The sequence below is a fragment of the Microtus oregoni genome, unplaced genomic scaffold (assembly GCF_018167655.1).
Source record: "Microtus oregoni isolate MIOR12 unplaced genomic scaffold, Mior012 000052F_ref0000163, whole genome shotgun sequence".
NCBI classification, from domain to species: Eukaryota; Metazoa; Chordata; class Mammalia; order Rodentia; family Cricetidae; genus Microtus; species Microtus oregoni.
In genome coordinates this window covers 14,500,413-14,514,253 of record NW_024543828.1, presented here as the reverse complement: position 1 = coordinate 14,514,253, position 13,841 = coordinate 14,500,413, and the positions used below count along the sequence as shown (strand labels likewise).

Here is a 13,841-nt window from a genome sequence, read left to right as displayed (position 1 = left end):
AAAAAAAAGAAAAATGTACATCTAAAAAATGTGCAGGATATATACTGGAACACAGGAGATGTAGCTACTGTACCTTGTATTGCTAATTTGTTGATTTGTGGCCCTAAGCAAGAAGATTAAGCTTTTAGTACTCTCATTTTTTAGAAAAGGAACACAATTATTTTCCTAATAAAGTATCAGTCTCAGTGGCTCAAATTACTCCTAATTCAGAATGCTGAGTGATCATCACAGAAAGTGTGCTCCAAATTCATCAGATTGCAGCTAGGACAAGTGCAGAAACATTTAGCCTACTCTTCTCTACGGACCCATAAGTGTTCTAGAGTAATGAGCATCAGGGTAGTTATTAACCCATTTATTTATTAAACCAGCATAAGGGATTACAAAATGCTCTGAAAATGAAAGAGGACTCTATAAATACAGTACAGGGTAGTAAGGCTTCTTTTTGAATGAAAAGACTTCTGTCGCAAGGAGTGCCTATGAGAATGTGCAGCAGGTAATAGACAATGTGTAGGAGCTTACTCAGGGATTCCGCATCTGTGCAACTGAGACATCTGAGGTATGTCAACCTGTACTCTAATAAAAAGAAATGCCAAGCCTCCACAGGTGCTATTTTCAAGTATAGTTTGGTCAATTTCAGATGATTAAGCTGACATATGACCCAGATGACTTGATTTAGGAAGTCCTTTCTCTAGATTTGAGGAACTTAAATATTTAGTTTATCCCAAGAGACTTTTGGAAATTTCCCCCATGCCTCCCTCACCATAGTCCTAGTTCCTATAAAAGATGAGCAACGCCTTGTAATCCTGAGCCACTTAAGTGTTGTGGCCTGTGGTGACCATTTTGGTTTGAGATGCTGATAGTAACCTGAGGGTCTCAGTTCTACCTACTAAGCAGCTTGCATCCTTTTGCCCCTAGAATGCAGAGTTATGAAAGGGAATCCATCTGCCACAGCTGGCCCAAAAGCTTCCCCAACACCTCAAAAGACATCAGCTAAGAGTCCAGGCCCAATGCGTCGCAGCAAGTCTCCTGCTGACTCAGGTAACGACCAAGACGGTGAGTGTTCTTTTCCTATTCATGTTGACTTCATTTATAGAAGCTGATACCCCCTGCATAAGATAAATGACTTCCTCAATGTCGCCAGTGTCCCCACAAAGACCAATTCTATCATTTCAGAGATATAAAAACAATTTTGTTTGGAGATAAACACATATGTTCCTCACGAGCTGCCCATCTTGCCTTTTAAGACTAGTCTCTCACTGGGATTTGGGGGTGGCTGATTAGGCCAGATGTCCAGTATATGCCAGGAAGCATCTGTCTATGCTTCTCCAATGATAATATCACAGGCACATGCACCCCCACACTGGCTTTTTACTATGTAAATATCTCCTTAACTCTTGGGCCAAGGGACACAAAACAGCAAGATTTTATGAAAGAACTATAATCTCTGGCCTGTCCTTTGGTCAACCTAAGCAGTCTTCCTTAAGTGTTCTGACCTTCCTGAGAGAATAACTCTATCTAATAGAACTAATATGGATCATAATGCATGATTTGTATGTTATATCATTTTTGAAAGTTGTATTATTAATTTCACAAAATAGTGGTCTTCATATGATATCATCACATGTATGCTGTTTAAATGTTTAGTGGTTGCATTTAAAAATTAAAAGAAAACAATATAGATAGATTTTATTTAGTAATCAATTGAAAGGTAATCGCTTCAACATGTGGCCAATATGACAAACTATTGGGATGCTTACCTTCTTTGAAATTGCTCAGAATTTTGTGTTTAATTAGCACTTCTGAAATCTAATTAGCCACATTTTAATGTGACTAACTATTTACTGTATTAATATATGAATGCCTTATTTTGGCAAAACAATTTCATCATCTCTGTTGTGATTGTAAGAGAACTATAAATTAAGCTACAAAAGGATAACTCTATAGGTTGTATTTTTTTTAACATTGAGAAACTGAGGGGCAGTTCAGATTCTCAAGGTCTTCCCAATGTCACACAACTATTTAGTATTCAAAGATCAGAATGCAGGACTCCTCTCAGGAGGCATTTGAGGCAGGGTGTGGGGTTCCCAGTGTGTTGAATACAAAGATTTCTTTTGGATGGTACTTGCTTCTCAGTGTCCTTCTCCCGGGCTCTACCTCCAGATGAAGGGTATGTGGAGGCCAAGAGATGTTGGGGTGGTTTCTGGGTCATTATCTTGTGCTGAATTGAACACAGTACCACAGGTAAGTTGGTGCTTTTGTTTCTAATGATTGTCTCTGAACAGATTCTATTGATGCCTCTAAAGTCGCTCCAAGGTGAACTGATATCCTTGACAGGGCTTCAGGAAGACAAAAACTCCCCCCAAGTTTTCACCTTCTTTAGAAAAACTCATTTGTATTAAAACATTACAATATCAACCACAGTTATATTTCAGTGGGAGGCGCTTGCCTAGAATAAGGGAAGTCCTTGATTTTACCTACAAACATTGCAAGGTTGGGTAAATAAATGTGTTTTCCAACAGGAAAGACTTTTCTCCATTTTATTTAAAGAATTCACAGCAGTGTAATTTCCAAAACATGGGAGGAAATAGATTTCAAATTCCCATTTCATCTTGTAAATCTACAGTATCTCACAATCTATGATTGAATTTGGCTAGAGAAACAGCCTAACGACAAATCCCTGAAGAACTGTTTCTGGGCTCTCAGTTCTTGCGTCCTTGATGGATGAGTCTGGGATGAGGAACAAAAGCATTTCTATTTAGCAGAAACAATTAGCCAAAGAAATCCAGACACTGCAGCCAAGGGCACTTTGGAATGGATGTGTGACAACCATAGGTCTGTCTTTTGACTTTGTTCTGAAGTGAATCTTAGCTGCCCTGGCTCCACTTAGATAGCATTCCAGAAAATGTCTCTGTGCAAATACAGAGGAAACAGGGATCATTAAGAGCAGAAGTAAAGAAAACGTAGAGTATTTCAACTCAAGGAAATGTGGAACTGACTGAATTGTGGGTTGAGATATCCCTCTGTAAGGCATTAGGGAGGTAACAAATATAAAACAGAATAAATCACACAAGCGTCGCAGTGGGAGATAAGTGAGAGATTGTGAAATGGATTCTGTGATCAAATCCTGAAGCCATCATGCATAAAGGAGGGGAAGAATTACATACTCGAATCAAGGCAAATCTCAAATCTCTGTTGGTTAAAGAGATAATAGTAATCAGGAAAATTGTGTGAGATCACATATTATAAAATGTTTTTTAAATAACCATAAAGAAACAACTATTAATGGGGGGCTCTGGAGTTGGTGGATTGTTTGCTAGGCTGATTTTACTCTGAGTATCTCAGAATAAACGCCACATCAAAACAAACAGGCTTGATTTTGAGTGTGACTCAATATTGCTATTCCATTGGTTGAGCACCTCAGGATGAAATGAATGAGCATTAAAATCAGTTTGATATCTGGTCATCAAGGGCTAGAAGCAAAGCACGTGCCTAGACCCTTCATTTTTTGTGTCAGTCTTGTCAAGAGGACTTGAACTAAGGAAGTGTAATACAGGCTGGGATAAAAGGAAAGAAAAAGTGTAATACAATTTGTATTACTCACTACCTAGACAACTCTTTAATTATTACACTTGGGACCGCTTAGCAACATCTTATGTGCAGCTACATACATCTCAGATCTCAGTCTTCACGGATGTGTGTATCCTCCAGACAAGGGAACATGCAGCCTGGAAACTCAGCATGAACTCTGCATGCCAGGTAATACTGTTCACTCCTTCCCTGACCACCCATACTTGAAAGTGGACACTTTTACTGTTCTCTGAAGACTAGCACCCCAAGCCCCTCCACACACGTTTTATTGTAATGTTTAAATCCTTGGAAATCCAGGTAGTTCAACCTTCTAATCTGACCAGTCATCCTGTTGGGGCATGCCCTGTTCCATTTAGACAGGACCAAGGAATTAAAGATTAGTGCAGGAGCAAGGACAGATCTAACCACTCCCAAAAATCCTGGGGGAGAAGATCATGTGGAGTGGAGCATGGCAACTGTGCTGCACAGCTGGAGTGTGAACTAAGGAAGCTGACAGACAGAGCACAGAAACCATCTTCTCCGAGAGCTCTGGGACATGGGGGAGTTATGCCATGCTGGCTTCCTATGTTCTTTTGTTTTGTGACATTGTGTGTGTTCCCAGCTGGTTTGCCTAATTGAAAAAAAGCTTTTGCTAACCACTTTCTAACTTGAGCCAGATAGGTTAGATGTTTCCTTGAAGATGAGCCCCAGCTCTGACAGTTGCTCCTACTTTCTTCTTGGCCCTTTCTTTTTCTCTGCCACCACGTTCCCTGTTTCTCTTAGTTCCTGTGGAAAAAAAAATTGCCAGAGGAAGAAATCCCAGGAGCATTTGTTTTTTTTTAAAATGAAAGGCCTATGTCACAAAAGTTGAAAACCGAGAGAAAAGAGTACAGGCTTTGGAATCAGAAATCTGTAATCCAAATCTTGGCTCTGCTCCCTTCTTATGGAGTGTATGGGTCAGGGAGAGGATTGATGGTCAACTCATCATAGACACCCGGTAAATGCATAACACTAATTTTAAAAATATTGATAAGGTGGTCAAAGAGGTTGAAATGAAGGTGGTAAACCTTCATTACAAAGGGGAAAATGAATTCTACTGGAAGACATGAGAGGATTTGGTCTATATAGAAAGCTGAGAGCAGTGAAATAATTTTGTGATTCTGTGGACTAGGAAAGACAATAGTCAGTGAGGGAGAAGAGTCCCTCCCAAGGTGCTCCCCAATTACTAGAGAGCTAAAGAGGATACCAGGGGGAAGGAGAGGCTATCAATCAGTGATGAAGCTTCCAATCACTCCTAAGATGATAGGCAATATGATACCCTCTCTATAGCAGTGAGTGGTTCGCCACCTTCCTAATGCTGGAACCCTTACACAGACCCTCATGTCGTGGTGAACCCTAACCATAAAATTATTTCAATGCTAGTTCATAACTGTAATTTTGCTACCCCTGTGAAAGGGTCATGGCCCACAGGTTGAGAACCACTGTTCTTCAAGTCTTTGCAAGTTCAAAAGCACACACAAAGTTCACCAGACACCATCTACACTACATCCTGCTTCTTCTTTTGTTTGATATTTGTAAGAATTTGCTCTAGAATGCATACAAAATTGTGTCATTTCAAAGTTTTTCTCACAGTCTGTAGATAAAATGTGTTTGTAAAAACATTTTTGATTTATGCTTTAAGTGCAGGGGTTCCTTAAGTTTTCCAGTTCATGTCTGCAAGTCTCATTTCTTTATGTCCATCTTCAGATTTTACCCCCTCAGCAATTTCTGAGAAAGTATGGGAGCATATCTTCAGTTCTTCACCAATGTTGTCCATGGCAGTTGAATTACGAAAAGCCCATGTGCATACTTGTAGAAGGTCAATGATAAAGGCCTTTATTTTTTACGGATAACTTAAGATTGATCCAGTAAGGTAGGGACATGAAAACAGTGTATCACTCCTATATAATCACTCAAACAAATCAGAGAATGTAGAGAAAAGCATATATGGAGTGGATATTTGTATACATCTGAAGTTGCTGGTTGAAAAGAGTTTTTGAGGATATGGAGAAAAAGATCTAGAAATTGAAGAATCTTGTTCTCAGATCTATTCTCAGCCAATGAAAACTGACACACTTGTGACTGGCAATTTTCCATGTTTTGCCAAGGCCACTGAGTTCATTCTCAGATAAATGAGAAAATGAAGAGAAGAATTTTAATGTTGGGGCAGAGTAGCCACCCTTCGTAGATGGGGGACAAAAATGAGAAAAGGAGGATGTGTAGAGTACACAGCAACTGTATGGAATAAATGCCCAAATCCATCCAGGAATGTACTCACACTTCTTGTTAGTGTTTAGATTTCAAGTTAGAGCATTGGGGGAAGGCTCGACTATGTCAGTTTGCATAGGTCTCTATGAGTGCTCCATTCTGGAAGCTTTTGCCGAGTTCTGCTGGGAAAGCCTTTGGGCAATGTAGACAGTCCATTAACTCCTTCAACTATTAACTCCTTCATTTCCTTCCTACAGAGAATAAGTGACTTTTTGCAGCACCCCAGTCTTGCCTTTCTTAGAGTATGTCATTTAATTTTTAGAAGGCAAACTCTGGTACTTAAACACTGCATTTTGGTACAGGTAGCATTCTTTATTTGGGGGACAGCATACAGAATAAGTGAACACAATACTCTCTACTTGTCTGACCTCTAAAATTCTATCTACACAAGTGTTGTTGGAGCTGCGGGTTGCATTCCACCACCCAGCTCCTGCCACAGGCTAGCTTTACCCGAAATAACAACACACAAATTGTATTCTTTTAAACACTGCTTGGCCCATGATATCTAGCCTCTTCTCGGCTAACTCTCACACCTGGACTATCCCATTTCTAATAATGTGTGTAGCGCCCACGAGGTGGCTTACCAGGGAAGATCTTAACCTGCGTCTGTCTGGAGTGGGAGAATCATGGTGACTGCCTTGACTCAGCTTCTTTCTCCCAGCATTCTGTTCTGTTTACTCCGCCTACCTAATTTTATGTTCTATTTAAGGGCCAAGGCAGTCTCTTTATTTAACCAATGAAATTAACACAAAACAGAAGACTCTCCCCCATCACACAAGGGTCCCTATTTTCCTTCCATATTGCTTTAGTTGGGAGCTTTGAAAACTAATTGGCCACTGCAGTATCTTTTGTTATGTCTGCTTCTCTTCTGAACCCATCCTATCCATTCCTAGTTTCATTTTCAGAGGCTGGAGTAAGTTTTCAATTTAAATTTACTTGCGTGCACTTCAGTTTAAAATGCTCCTGAGGTTTCCCTTTAGCAATCAAACCCAAACTTTTATTTTATAGACTGGAAAATAAATCTAGGACTACCAAGTTCCTTCCCCAGACCTTAAATTGCTGGAAAAGTCTTGAGCTGCTGCTAAGTTGACCACATTGTCCTTAAATTTGCCATTGTCCTGCCTCAGACTGTCAAGGGATGAGCTTACAGGCCTATTCCGTTGCCCAATAGCTACCCCAAATATCCGTGGGCCACACAACAGACCCACCAAAATCTGTCTCACATCCTTAGTCTTCTGCTGTATCTGTTTGAGCCATTGGCAGCTACTTGCACTTTGAAAACATATTGTATTCTTTCACATCTTTTTGTCTTCTGGTGCAATTGCAATTCCTAGAATTCACTTTCTCTCTTCTTTACTTTGCTAGTTTCAATTTACTTTCTTAAACATAGTTTGTTTGATATGAACTAATTTAAAGAACATTGTGGATTTTAATTGTGATGTTTGTCACAATTATCATGATTTAATGCCAGAAAAACTGTGACCAAAAATGAAGTTCCCAATCATTAGCAAAATCATTCCACTTCCCCACCTTTTTCCATCCCCCAGTCTCTGGCAGCCATGAGTCTACTTTCAGATTATGGACATTTCCCTAGTCCAGATTCCGTTTCAAAATACTTAGATGTTACTTCTTGTTTACTTCTAATTCCCCTTGTTACAAATTATTTCCTTTGGCTCAAATAAAATCCAGTGTAGGCCTTTATCCACATACTTACTTGACTTAATCCTTGCTTTCGCTCCCCCCAACCCCTGGGGAAGTGATGTATTTTTTCTGAAACCCTAATGTCTAATCTTTTTCTCATAGGTGGTGTTCCATGGCTGTTGGCCAATGGTATAAATGACATGGAGAAAAGCTTCTCAAGAAGCAAATGAAAGATAACAGAATAAAGTCAGTCAGTGGGTTCCCAAGTGGTTATTATTTTTTTTTAGCTCATTTAAACGTGGATAATCTCAGCAGCCACCACAATGGTGCAGTTTCTGGGTCTTCCATTCATGGGTGTGTTTTCAAAAATAAGGAAATATTATCATAAGCAGTGGAGAGGATGTATATAATCAGGGAATAGTTATGATATTGAAGCTTAAACCGCATCTGTGGGACTAACCACAATATTCTTATTCCACTATGCACTGCTGAGACACTCCCCTCTGTTTTAATTGCATACTTCAGAATATCTTACTAACAACGTAGGCCCTATGATTAAAAAATATTTCAGCATCAGAAAGCCGTACCTGTCATGGAAATCCATTTAATTATCACATTTTCATGTGACACCTTTTTTCGTATTAAAAGTGCTCATTAACAGGGGGATGGAAAACAGCTTGAAACCGAAGTGGAACACAGAGATGTTAAAACCTTAATCATCTCCTTTCTATCACGTTCTTGACAGAACACAGATTGGGGTTGTACCTTGATGCTGTTCACAGTTACCTAGAATTAATTTTCAGGTCCCTCATATTACGTAGGATCAAAACCCCGTGCCATTGTCCTTTGCATCTCATCAGCCCTCATTGTTCGCCATGTTCAGAGAGTCCAGTTTTATCCCATGCTTTTTCAGTCACAGTCCAGCTGGCCTTGGTGAGCTCCCAATAGATCAGATGGCTTTGTGGGAGCCTAGCCAGTTTGGATGTTCACATTCCTAGATATGGACGGAGGGGGGAGGTCCTAGGTCTTACCACAGGACAGAAAACCCTGACTGCTCTTTGGACTGGAGAGGGAGGGGGAAAGGAGTGGGGGGGAGGGGGAGAAGTGTGGGAGGAGGGGGCGTAGGGTGGGAGGAGGGGGAGGGAAATGGGAGGCTGGGAGGAGGTGGAAACTTTTTTTTTCTCCTTTTCTCAATAAAAATAAAATAAAATAAAAACAAATAAACCCTCAAAAAAAATATTTCAGGTCCCTATACATTTTTCTCTGTTCTCAGTCTTTTATTCTAATCGCCTTTTCTTTCTTGTCTCCATTACAGATCTTCTACTATTATCTATTCTCTCTTCAGCTCCACTTTAGTCCATTTGAGCTTCTCTTTAAAATTTATGTCCTGTTTCTCCGATTTATTTCATTCTCATTTCTGGCTGTTTGTTTCCTTCTGTTGTTTCTTTGTTCTATTTGTTTCCTTCTTTCCATTTCTTTCCTTCTTTTGTTTCTATGAAAGACATGGTAGTAAAGGACGAGGAGGTGAATAAGAAAGTGTGGAAATCGATATTGGGTCTGTTATACATCAGTCTCATTCAGCTGACTCCAAAGGGGATATATCCTAGCCCAAAGAGCTCATATTTCTTCCCCTTAATGTAAGGCACATGCATTCTCTGTGTCTTATCTTTCTTAGCTCAAAAATTAAAGTAAAATAATGATTTCTCAAACTACCTCACAGAGACGTGAGGATCAAATCTGGTGATTAAATTGAAAAAGTTTGGAAAAGAACTAGATTCTTGTTACTGAGAAGCACTGGGCAGGGTGAAGGTTCTGGATGTCTTGCTCTGTGCTGGACAACATTAACTGAGTACAGCAGTTCTTGGGGCATTGGAAGAATAAATTTCTTTTCACTTTAATTTGCTTCTATCAAATCATTTGACATTGTACCTTGTTTGAATGCTCTTAGTGTCTTAGGAGAAGCAAAAACGTGCTCTTTTATATGCTGTTGGTTTTCATTTTTCTTTTTCTCTTGCCTTGGGTTAGCAAATGGAACTTCTAGCAGTCAGCTGTCAACACCTAAATCGAAGCAGTCTCCGATCTCTACACCTACAAGTCCGGGAAGTCTTCAGAAGCACAAGGTATTATGTCTCTTATACCTTACTAAACTCCTTTGCACTCAGAGTTTCTTAGAAGGTGGCATAGAGATTTGCTCACCTACTGTACTTTAAGAGCTCATTTTGAAGTCAGAACTTACCTTTGTTGACTCCATGAAGTTGAAGTACCAAGAATTCCGACAGGGAACAAAGGAATGCTGAGAGCAGGAAAAATAGTATTCCTCAAGGAAGAGCACACCAATTGATTATGCAATACCAAATGGTCAAGCCTGAAAACATAAATACAAATCACAAAATACTGAATGTGCACGCGTGCGCGCGCGCGCGCGCGCGCACGCACACACACACACACACATTATACCTTGCTTTTATACCTTGCTTTTTAGCTGTATGTGTACTGACATCGTGCACTTAACTTGGTCGCAGCAGAATTATTTGGACCATAGAAACCATCAAATAAATCAAGATTTTAATTTTTACCCATAGAAAGTCAATTGCTATATACTTAACAGCAGGACTAGAGAGATGACTCAGTGGGTAAAGTCACTTGTCACCAAACATGATAACTTCAGCTCAGTCCCTAGAACAGACATGGTAGAAGGAAAGAAGTGACTCCTAAAAGTTGACCTCTGAACTCTGTTTGTGTGGTGTGGTACATGAAAGTACACACACGTACACACTCCATGTAAAATTTGAGAAGATTTCATAGCATACCACTATCTGATAAGTTTTATCACTAATCTTTTAATAGCACACTTTTAGCTTTCTTTTAGCTTTAATTTGGTTTTTGCATGCTCTGTTATTAATAATGCTCATTCCTTTTCTTTAATGACCCCCTTTTATTTCTTATATTGGTCCTGACCAGCACCTTTTTATTGTCCTTCTTGATCTACTGGATTTCAGAAAATGCTCGACTGTCTCTGTAGTCCATGTGGGAGATTGTAAGATGGGTGAAAATCACTTGCCAGTCAGTTTTTGGTTGTTTGCTGCGTAGCAAAATTTGTTAATATAGACGTTACAAGATGGAAGCAAGCTCTCTCTGAAATTTCAGTGTCATGAAGATCCTTCTAGACTACATTCTCTCTTAGGTTGCCTTCACCCTATGCCTTTCTGCAACTACATTCTTTTCTGGGAAGTGTGCTCTACGCCAATGCCAGCACTTTCCATCAGCCTTTCCCTGAGTGCCAGAGGCATCCGGGGCATTTTCTCTGCTCATTTGTATCATTCAACTGCCATGTACATCCAGCTCTTTTAGGTTGAGGACCCATTCTTTCGTAATCGTTCAGGTGAGTGTTGGCATTATCAAATTTGTTTCTCCTGGTTGGACTTGTAGATACCTGTGACTTGTTCATTTGTACACACAGTTCTGTAAACAAATTTAGCCACTGCCATAGGTGGAAGAATTGTCAGAGATGTGTTGTTATCTTCTCTGTAGAGTTCTCTGTATATTGCATTCTTAAGATTAATTTTTCTTAAAACAGAAAAGCAAACACAGTTTATGTACTTTTCTAGTTAAACTTTCAAAATAAATATACATCTAGATCTTGGTATAATATTATTTTAAAGACATTTTTCTATCTCTTCAAACTTACTGAGGAATTGTAATAATAGTGATCCTGTATTCCTTTTTATTTTATTTTTTTATTGATTTTATTAAGTTATACATTTTTAATGCACATTTGTCAGTCATTCCTGTTTTCCTTCATTTACCTTGTTTTTGGTGCTCTCTTTTTCTTTCTATATATGTATATGAATACATATAACCTTTACTTTTTGCCATTTTCCTGAGTTACTTGAGAATAAGTTGCATGCCAGATTATACTAGAACATCCAATGTATGTTTCCTAAGGACAAAAATGGTTTATAACAATGGCACAATTTTCAACATCATGAGAGTTAGTCAAGAAAGATATAAAGTGGTTATAGTCTGTATTCCAATTGTTATCAATTTTATCAATTGCTCAGTGACATTCTTTTTTTGGTCCAGGATCTAATCTAGGATCAAGTAATACATTCACTGGCAGTGTTCTTTTAGTATTTTTTGACCTGGAAAGGTTCCTGTGATTTTTATCTTTCAGGACAGTACATTCTAGAAATGAAGATGTACATACCTTTCTGTGCACCTTATCAGGAAGCAATGGCCTCCCATTTACATGGCCAATACTGGAGATTGAGGTGACTTTTTGGAATAAGCTAAAAGCGTGTTGAGACCTTGTTTCAGTCCTTCCAGTTCTCAGGTTTGAGCTTTGCATCTGTCCTTTCACGTGCTTGCTACCTGAGCCTTAGGAACACCAAACTCCCTGGGCAGTGGCCAGAACAGATCTCCGCTGAACTTCTGCCCAAGTGGCCCTGAAAGGTGTGAGTCATGGTGGAGACAGGAAGCAGGTGGCTGAGGCAATCTCTCTCCTCCTATGCAACTGGAAACAATCTAGATGTCCTAGCATCCCCTTGGTAACTTTTGATTGCTGTGCTGGGGCTCTAAGCTGTAATCAGATGCTTGGTTTCTCTTAGGCAGCTCATGGAGAATCCTCTTTAATGCATCTGCAATGGGGTTAGCCAAAGTCCGCATACTCAAGTGCCGCAGTATGGACATGCAGTACATCTTAAGGTAGTTAATGAGAACAACATTTCATTTTTTATTTCTATGCTGCTTTAACTTTTCACAAGCCATGTTCTTGCTTCTCTCTGAAATATCCCTGTGAAAGAGAAAGGACAGATAGCTAGCCTTCCCATTTTACAGATGAGGGCAAAAGTTAAGAGATTAATGACAGCCTTGGTATGATTTAACAAATATTTATTGAAGATTGCTTTTGGAGCTAATCCCCAGTTAAAGAGTTTAAAAATGTAGAAACGTAGACAAACTCTTTGAGTAAAATAATTTTCAGATTAGTGATTTCACCCACAGTTCTAAACTTGAAGACTTTTCTACAAAATGGCAATGCAAGGAAAATATATCAGACATAGTGCCTGAACATATAACTAACATCATTTAAATACGCACTTACTTCTATTTTCGCATTTCTTTTGTTATCCTAGCAGTGGTCAGAAAGACATTTGATGAATAAAGTAGGAGCCTTGTCCTGAGATCACAGGCACAATTAGCTAGAATTTATGTGGCTTTGGGTAATACAAGGAAGAGCACAAAACGGGGGGGGGGGGAGGACATTTGATGGGGACCCAAGGAAGATGGGAATTGGCAAAGACTTCAGAGGTGCTGTTCAACCTTGAAGACTGGCTAAGCTTTGAAAGGGCTGGTGAGACAGCCACACGAGCTTTGAAACATCAGGAAGAGCAATGCTATACCACTAAGAAAGCACAGGGTGTGTTGGAAAAATAGCCAACCTAACTAGAAGCTAGGTTTCCCCAATGTCCTTCCTGACTTCTTTTGGACTATAAGCTCCTTGGACCAAAGACTGACTTTTGTTTTCTCTAATGCAGTCGTATTGCCAGCACAGCTGTATTTGTTACAAACATTTTGTTCTGTAGGACTCCAAGGGACTAAGCAAATGAATTTCAGGTGCAAATTATTTGTATTGTTAAGCAATATGTGTGTTTCTGCGTTTCAGTATTTCTACATATCAATCAACAAAAACAGAATGCTGAGGCAATTACTTTTCCTGAACATTGTTCTTCCCTTACAAACCCCCTCAGGCTTTCAATATGAAATGAATTGATAGAGGTATAGAAGCAGTTCATTTATAGGTTTATTCCTAATGATTCTCCCCATGACCTGCTCTTTACTCTTTCTAAGTCACAGCCATTGCAATAGAGCTTTCACAATTCTACCCTTAACCTCTCCTCATTTTTTTGAGGTAAAGTCTGCAGCAATAATCTAGTAAAATTATTTCCACCAAGCAAACAGTTATTAGATACCATTTAAAAATAAAAGATAGTTAGTTAAAAACAATCAACAGTGCCAGACAATATGCATTTAACATTAAACCGAGAACTGAATACTGAGTGAAAGAGACAAGACAGAAAAGAATGAGATATCTGGTCTAATTCCTATTTACCATTAATTACTTTAAATATTAGTAGGTTTAATAGTAACAGATTAATCACCAACTCAACTTAAAAGCCTGTGATTGCCAGAATCATTTTTGGGAGGCATGACCCATTTTTATGCTGTCTAAAGCAGAAACAATATAGACTAAAAGATGCAAATATGCAGAGAGTAGAATCATAGGAAAAAGTGATAAGGGAAATGGGAAGATATAGATCAAAAGATAC

General features: G+C 39.1%; 1 protein-coding gene across 1 annotated transcript in view; it reads left to right on the top strand.

Moving 5' to 3' along the window:
- The window catches only part of LOC121437532 (neuronal migration protein doublecortin-like), a 70,251-nt gene that overhangs the window by 53,506 nt on the left and 2,904 nt on the right, over positions 1-13,841 (top strand). Inside the window, exons 5-6 of the mRNA XM_041637399.1 lie at positions 916-1,053; positions 9,541-9,635. Of these exons, the coding sequence (XP_041493333.1) occupies positions 916-1,053; positions 9,541-9,635 (233 nt within the window). The remainder of the gene's footprint in view (positions 1-915; positions 1,054-9,540; positions 9,636-13,841) is intronic.